The sequence below is a fragment of the Nicotiana tomentosiformis genome, chromosome 1 (assembly GCF_000390325.3).
Source record: "Nicotiana tomentosiformis chromosome 1, ASM39032v3, whole genome shotgun sequence".
Taxonomy (NCBI): Eukaryota; Viridiplantae; Streptophyta; class Magnoliopsida; order Solanales; family Solanaceae; genus Nicotiana; species Nicotiana tomentosiformis.
Genome location: NC_090812.1, coordinates 30333440 through 30342110, shown reverse-complemented (window position 1 = coordinate 30342110; position 8671 = coordinate 30333440). Strand labels below are relative to the sequence as shown.

At 30.4% G+C, this 8671-nt stretch overlaps 1 protein-coding gene across 1 annotated transcript; it reads right to left on the bottom strand.

Annotated features, from left to right (window-relative positions):
- Positions 1-1270: 1270 nt before the first annotated feature.
- LOC104086970 (bidirectional sugar transporter SWEET17-like) lies at positions 1271-5378 on the bottom strand. Its single transcript, XM_009591337.4, has 6 exons — positions 5227-5378; positions 5072-5108; positions 4754-4964; positions 2831-2992; positions 2489-2608; positions 1271-1774 (listed from the first exon to the last, which is right to left on the bottom strand). The coding sequence occupies exons 1-6, from the start codon at positions 5258-5260 to the stop codon at positions 1622-1624; spliced, it is 717 nt and encodes a 238-aa protein (XP_009589632.1). The 5' UTR covers positions 5261-5378; the 3' UTR covers positions 1271-1621.
- Between the last annotated feature and the right edge of the window lie 3293 nt (positions 5379-8671).

Sequence of the window (8671 nt, the reverse complement as noted above, 5' to 3'; positions counted from 1 at the left end):
CGGTCAAAGATACTCTTAACATTGTGTGATATTATCCGCTTTGGGCCAAGCCCACACGATTTTTTTCAAAAGGCATCACACCATTAAAAGTATCAAACTCGGGGGATTTGCAACCGTACCCTATATTTGTGCCACCTTTTAACTCGTATCCTATTTTTTAAAATTATTGATTTGGTAGCCATCTCGCAAAAAATCCGTAATAATATTACAATTACACCCATGACAAAAGATATAAAACGATCTCCTCCTCTCCTCTCAGAAACTTTATAAAAAAATCAGAAACTTGTCCAGATTCATCTTCAGAATCACACTTGCAATAAGTTGTTTCACCTTGAAGCTAAAACATGCTAATGTAGCATGGAGTTGTTTCATGTTGAAACTAAAACTTCACGCTAATATAGCATGAAGCTGTTTCACATTGAAGCTAAAATTTTATGCTAAAGCATGCTGGAATTATTTATCCTGCAATCTACAGTTTTGTCATGAATTTTATCCGAAACTTAAGTCTAAACATGCTGAAGTTATTTAGTTCATTTGCTAAAACTTCAGACTAAACATGCCGAAGTTATCTAGTTCATTTGCTAAAACTTCAGACTAAATATGTTGAAGTTATTTAGTTCATTTGCTAAAATTTCAGACTAAACATGCTGAAGTTATTTAGTTCATTTGCTAAAATTTCAGACTAAACATGCTGAAGTTATTTAGTTCATTTGCTAAAATTTCAGACTAAACATGCTTAAGTTTTTGTCTTACAATATGTAATTTCTAAAGAGTTTTTGCTAATGCATGCTAAAGTTATTTAGTTCATTTGCTAAAATTTCATACCAAAACATGCTGAAGTTTTGTAACGCAATCTATAGTTTTGTCCTGAGTTTTACCCGAAATTTCAGTCTAAACAAGCTGAAATTTTTTGGTTTATTTGCTAAAATTCAGCCTAAACATGGTTAAGTTTTCGTCCTGCAGTTTGTCAATAGTCTTTTATTAAAGAAGGAAAAAATTATCTTTTTAAAATACTTTTAACAAAAAAACGGGTACGGATGCAAACGGAAAAACAAAACGGGTATAAGTTAAAAAGGGGCGACCAAATAGGGCACCCATGTAATTTTTACATCAAACTCCTTATAAGTAGCTTATTTAAACTTTTCTACTTTCCATGTGGGACTTTGTTCACACAATCCCAACAAAGAATATTCTTTTTTTTTTCTTTTTGATAATTAAAAAAGGAAATATCAAGTGATTTTAATATTCTATGTTAATTTCTATAAGAAGATGTAATCAATAGAATGTTATATAAATGTATCCATCTCTTGAAACAATTGACAGAGAGAAAGCCATAACAAAAATAATACATGTTCTTTTCAGAAAAAATTGAAAAGAGAAGAAAAGAAAAGAGAAAATGGTGTCCCAAAAAATACCAACCTTTATCAGGTGTTGGCACTAAAATTTGCAGCACACCAAAATGAAATCTCAAATACTATATGTATTCAAATTGTAAAGAATAAACACATTGAAGGACCAAAACAAATAACATATACATAACAGCACGTACGAGTGTAGAGTCGCGTCCTTGATCGTTTTGCTTCATCAGAAGAAATTAATTAATGACAACATCGATCACGATTCACTGAATTGAAGAAGGTGGCAGCAGGGGTTCCGTCTGCGATCCTTGTTCTAAATCTTCGACGATGGCTACTTTTGATGAACTAGGGTTCCGATAAATGGCGTATATAACCAGCTGCACTGCTCCCAGCAACCATCCCATCCCATTCGGTACCTTTGCATCATGTATAGTTATTTAGTATAATTAAACTTAGGTTATTCATATACACTTCTATTCAGAAACTTCCTGTGAAAGTATTGAACATATTTTATAGTAATATTTCAATTGTTTCCTTAAATAAGAAAAGTTTCAAGAAATTGGTTAAACTGATATTTAAAGATGCAAATTTAAAGGAGAAATAGTGAAGCAAATATTTTGGTTTAACGCGTTTATGATTTATTAATGGTCTATTTTTATGGTACCACTTTGTAATACTTAATACAACCGTGAATAATTAATACTGCATTATATCCTCAAAAAAGTTATGTAGACCTTATCGTGCATACATGTGTAAATGAGACTAGACTACCACTTTTAAATTACAAATATTAGAAAAAGTTATATTAAATCAAACTTGTAGGTAGCCAAAAAGAAAGTCTTCTTTCTTAATTAGAAGTGGTCTAATGTCAAATGAATTAATACATTGTTACATCTAACAATCTAATTAAATATTATTGATTACTGATCAAACTTCTCGCACGATCCACAATGTGATCCTTCATTTTTGAATTTTCTCTGGTTCTTTTTTCCTACTAATACTTAATTATTGACAGGCTTACATTAATTGCTTGTCGTGCGGAAATGTGATGAGAATTTTCCAGAATATATCATCAGATTTGCAACTAATAAAAGATATTTGATGAGGAATTAAGATAACAGAAAACTTACTCCAAGAAACCAGTCAGCCACAAGCACGGCGTACAAAGTCCAAACACCACCATTTAAGAAAAGGAAAAACGAGAGAAGAAATGGCATGTACTCTACACTTCTGGTTGTCACCACTGTTGTCTGCAAAATCAGTCATCCAAAAAGATTGTGCTACGAGTGACTTCAATTAAAAATAACTTAGTTTTTTTCTTTTTATTTTTGCTTTATAAATCCAGGACCCAAATTTTCTGGCTCAACTAATCAGAATATTCGTACAGCGTAGGACCTACTAATGTGGAACCAAACCATAAAAAAAGTTTTTTCATACACACACACATGAGATGGTACTGAATTAGCACTTACCAAAACACCAAGAGGGGAGCTATACATGACGATGTTTAGACACGTGGAAAGAAAACCAATAACATTAATTCTCGTCTCTCCATGTAAAAGAAACTGAGCATATAATAGGGTTGTTGCTAAAATACCCACATTCAGAACCCCAGATAGGATGGCAGTCTTTTTCTGTAAAAAAAAAAAAAACAAAAAAGAAAAGAGGATATAGTATTAGATTTTTATGACTATTTCAAAGAGTCTAACATTCAAAACATCAGCTAATGTGGAAATCTTATACCGTGAAAATTTGAAACGGATAAATTCCACCAATATCAACTGTATTTCGTATAAGTTTATAAGATAAATAATTCTAAAGTTATAACATTACTTCTGAAATGTAATTGCTGATAAAAATGACATGACCATCAACTGATGCCTTAAATTATAAAAACTCATAAAGTTACAATTTAATAACCTTAAATTTTTCTTCCTTCATATCATGCCTATCTTGCATCTCAGGGAGTCATTATAACTAGGATATATATGCATATACATCATTGATTTTCTTTATGAAAATCAATATGTAAAAAAAATTCATTCCATAAGCATTAATCTTTAGGTTAATATTATTAAGTCTACAAAGCGGTAACTATATTGTATATCACTTTTCGACTTATTAGTGAATTGTTCACGAAAAAGAAAAAAAATGAAGAAAATAATAACAATAGGGGAAGATATTAATCTTGAGAACTTTCCCCTTGTAAATAAGGCTAGGATTTCTTATACTATCACTGTTATTTAACCTGTAATAGAGAGAGTTGTTAGTATCATTTTTATCATCATATTACTACTAATTTACATGTAATTATCTCATTACTAACTTGATTGAGAACATATTTTAACCACTCGGTCATGATAATGATAAGTATACTATTAAGTGGACATTAATCTATGACAAAAAGTACTATGCTTGTCAAGTACTACGTCTACTTATATGGTCGCAATCGACCGACAAAAGATGCAAGTTGGAAATAGAAACGTGTGGCACATTGACAGCACCCTAATGATTATAGCACATTGACAAAGACTTCTAAATATTTTCTGCTGCCACAAAATTTTCTCTTCAACATTTTCTTTTTTTCTTTTTGGTTTGGACATATAAGTATGTGTAGTGTCGATTTCACTATAGTAATTTCACATTCATATTAGCAAAAAAAAAAAAAAAAAAAATCACATTCATGAAATCCTCAAAATAGTGTAGGAATTTAGCATAGTTTTCCGCGTATACTCAAAATCGGCTCTTCCATACAGACGGCGTTCCAAAGCTAATTCTTCAAAAAAAAAAAAAAAAACTTCAAAAGTAAACTCAAAGCAAGTAACTCAAGTAAGTCATTTTCAAAGCAAAATGTAACCTTAGAAGAAAAAAATATATAAGTTGAATAGTTCTGACAAGTTAGCTAGTTTATTTCAAACAAAATTAAGTTTTATACACTGATATTTATTTATTTATACAATAAGGTCATTTATTAGGTAATTACATAAAAATATTTTGATGAAAAATATTGAAATACTAAGGGGTATTATCACCTTTAGTCAGCGCTAGAAACTATTTGCATCTAGTTAATATAATATTTACATATTTAGTGCATATAACTTAAATTCATTCAAATAAATTTCAAATGCATGATGCAACAATTTATTTTCCTTAGTGTACTGTATGTATACCTCGGCATCTTGATAGTGTACCAAAAAATAAGAATTAACCTAAACAATAAACATCTATCAATCCAACCACATAAATTAAAAATTGATGACGGGTATATAATAAATATATAATTCATATATAATATATATTAACCGTATATAATTAATGTATAATCTATATACGTAAACCGATTAAGAAAAATAAACTTGGGTATCGAAAAAATAAAGTCTTTTTTTTGGACTCACTCTCATTTTTGGATTAGCAAATAGAAGGAACAAGGCAACGTAGACAATCTCAACGATGACTCCGAAGCCATTGACAGTGGACACAAGATAGCTCCCTGGCTTTATAAGTCCATAGTAAGTCCACAAAGCTGAATTTAGCAGTGTACAAATATATGGAAGGCTATCAAAATCCTCAGTTGATTGGTTCTTTACAATTCTTCTGAATGTTCCTCTGCACATTATTTTCCAAAGTTCATTAAAACAGGACCATAAACCTAGAAAGAATTAACAACTTTGACTAATTAATATTGTAAGTTATATTTCTGTCTTTTTACTTACACTGGCGAAAGAAACATTAGAACGGAAATGATGTTGCCTGCAAAAATAGGAAAAATATATTTCAACAGAGAAATTAGGCATTTCATCCCAAATGTTAATTCAACAAAAAAAAAATATCAATTCTCATTGAGTGATTTGAGATGATAATGCTATACCTATAACTCCGATGATGAAAACAAGATTTTCCATGTTGATCACCTGAAAGTTAATTTAGGCAGCTGAACAAGGAAGAGGAGTAGCAGCAGATGTGTGTGTGTGAGAGAGAGTGAGAGAGTTATAGTTAGGTTTTTTTGAATTTATATAATTAATTTGGTTAATATGACTTCATGCATTTGTTTGTCTAATAAAATAGAGGAGGTTTTAAGCCTACGTGGCTTTTTACAATGTTAAAATTAAGAAAGTGTCTTTATTAGATCTCTTATGTGTAAAAGACAGATCTATTATGTGTAAAAGTAAATTTCTCGTGTGTAAAAAAAAAAGGTTATAAAACTAAAAATAAATTTGTAATTAGCCACAAAATCATGAGTTTCTAAGCATTTAATAAAATTATACGGGGGGTTTAATTGTCCATGAGATACGTGCAATCTCTAATACTTTTTTGGATAATACTTATTTCGGTTGCAATTTTGTTTTGTACATGTATAAGTTAGTGTTCTACAGTAGTTAATTAGTCCTTGTTGAAATACTGAAAACTCTCCAAAGGCCTTGTGGTATTTAACAGCTTCTTTTTCTTTTTCTTTTTTCAATATTTGTTCTTTGATCTATTCCAATTGCCAGCCAACTGTTCTTAGTTCTTATTGGTCCAGAATATTTAATAGCTGGTTCACATAGCTTAAAGTGGAAGGACAAAATGCATATTTTCGGTTCATTTTAATTAATTTTTTGGTTTTTTTTATGTTCCACAATATTTAATTTTTTTTAAATATCAAGATGAAATTAACTTATTTTTTTAAAATTTGTCCTTGGAGTAAACAACCTAGGAGTATTTGTTATATTACCAATGAACAAATTAAGGTTAATATGCTCAATTTCATTATTAATTAATGTTAAAAGATAAATTTCTTAATACATGTGAAAACAACCAAAAAAATCAATTAAAGTGGACTGGATGAAGTATTAATATACTTGTATCTCCCGAATATGTACTAATATCTCTTTCCTGCGAAGAACATAATTTGATCGAGAAAATATGTGTGACGATTAGTTACCAATAGTACTCTAGTCTTTAATTTGTAGTGAACTGATTACCACGAAAATTGACGCATCCGTGGCGATCTTTTAGCTTCTCATCACGAAAGGCCTTTTAATCAGTTTGGCATTTTAGACATCAATTCCAAAATGTAAGTTCCTTGTATGATATTTTAAAAATCAAATAAAAAGTAATCCTATTTAACCAATTCATCATCTCCAATCATTCAAAGCATTTAGTAGAAAGAAAACATAAAATATTAAAATCATACTAGTAATCAACAAAGAAGAGAAGACTCAAAGAATAACAAAGCAAGATCCGGAAAAGCTATAACCATTTCAAAGTCAACCAACAAAAACGCAGACGCAGTATTGACAATATTTATCACGAAATAACAGAAAAACTCAAAAAATCAAAGTCCTGAGTTATGAATCTAAAAGAATTAAAATAATTCTACAAAAAAGAAAGAAAAATAAATTGTGAAGATAAAAAATTGAAAAACCTGACAGAGAGACAAGACCTTTTGTCTTTTGAGCCCGATGATTACTTGTGAAAGTAGTAGCGAGAAAATGGCAACTGACGGGAAGAAGTGAATGAAGCTGAGAAAATTTTATAGATTGAAAAAATACTAGTAGCTCAACTACAAGTCTACACTTAATTACTTTACTAATTTTGTGATGTTTAATACATCTTTATGCTAATATTTTTAATTAGTTTTCAGTGTACGTTAATTCTTTTACAAGTAACCTGTTGCATTAAGATCTTGAAAATCGAAAAATTAGTTTATCATTAACTTTTTCATTTACATTTGAATTGATTTAAAACTCTGTTTCATTTTCCTAAGTAAAAGGAGTATATACTATATAGTACTTAAATATCAATATATACCATTGACATTTTATCAACAATTAATAGAAATTTCTTTCCACAGTTAAGATCCGGATAGAAAAGTTATTTTCAGAAGTAGACATTTTCTCGGGTGTGTTTGGCATGTAAAATTGTTTATTACTAGGTCCTTACCGACTAATTAAAATTATTTCAAAGTCCACATCTAGGATTTTTTTCTTATTACTTTTTTGTAGTCGTTAAGCATGTGATTTATTTAATATTCCAATGCTTGTACCACTTTCTAGTCTATTCTCCTCTTCATTCTATTTGCAAATCTTTAAAGTTCTTCCAACGGGGTGCCCACTACACTAATTTCTCTGTTTACCCAAGCAAAACTAATATATTAGCATTAATGACAGTTGATGATTTGTCCGGGTCAACTCATATCTTTTAAACTAACATTTTCGTTGATTTTAATAGATTAGCTAAAATCTTTGTCAGTTGGAGAAGTGGTTTTCTTTATGCTAATTAGCCATCCACTTGATGGAAAGGGCTAAGTAATTTCATTTTTATATGGGCAGTTGGGCACTAAGAAAAGTACGTTTTTTCCATTAATAACGTGAACGTTAAGGGGTAAAGGGAGAGAAACACAAATTTATCATACTGAAAGCGTAAAAGCCTTTCATATTTCTCTATCAGTCTATCTTCTCAAGGATAATTATTGATCAATACTATTATTTTCCTGATAATAAATTCTCCATTGTTTTACGAAAGTCAAGAAGTTCCAACATTTGGATATTTATGTATTTGACAGTTGTTGATTTCCTACATTTTATAACTGAAAAACTCATACATGCGGTCTCAGAAGGTACAAAAAATCAACTTTTAGCTATAGATTTATTGTTTAGGACCTTGTATTTCTCATGGATTATTCATTTTCTTTGACAAGGTTTGCGTTTAGTACTTGTATTCATGAGTAACATTTACATACGTATTAACGATAAAAACACAAACTTGGTAGCGGAACTTTGATTATCAAGTTTTCCCACCAAAAAATATCGTAGTGTCATTTTTAGTAGTATTTGGCCACAAATTCCAAGTTATTCACAAATACATTGTTTATCCGAAAAATTGGATAGAGTTAAATTTGTGTATGGTTCTAAGGATACGTGATGTAACTTGATACAAATTGTAGAGTGAAATAGAAATATATATATTCTTAACAAATGGAATGAAATATAAAGCAGAGAAAAAAAAATGTTGATGAACAAAGCAAAGTAAATGAGCCCAAAAAGTGTTAATCTCTCTAATGTTATCTTTGTTACAATGTGTCTCTGCTATGCTTACAAGGATTCCCCTCTTTATAGTAGAGGGATCCTACTTTATCTATAATAAAAAATATATAGTGGAGAACCCATGATGAATTATCTTTTCCTCGATTCCCGCCAAGATTCTCTCCCCTAGTACGGTTGCAACGGCTCTTATCTGTGAGCTCGATACTGGCTCTAACTCGGTACTGGATCGAGCCCTCGGCCTCGGTTCGAGCTCGATTCTGACTTGGAGTCTCGATATTCGGGGTGAGT

Coding starts and splice junctions, on each gene's coding strand:
- LOC104086970 (XM_009591337.4), bottom strand. CDS start 5,260: ATGGAAAATCTTGTTTTCATCATCGGAGTTATAG. Junction 5,109..5,226: donor TTTCATCATCGGAGTTATAG/GTATAGCATTAT, acceptor CTATTTTTGCAG/GCAACATCATTTCCGTTCTA. Junction 2,993..4,753: donor TTGCTAATCCAAAAATGAGA/GTGAGTCCAAAA, acceptor TTTTTTTTACAG/AAAAAGACTGCCATCCTATC.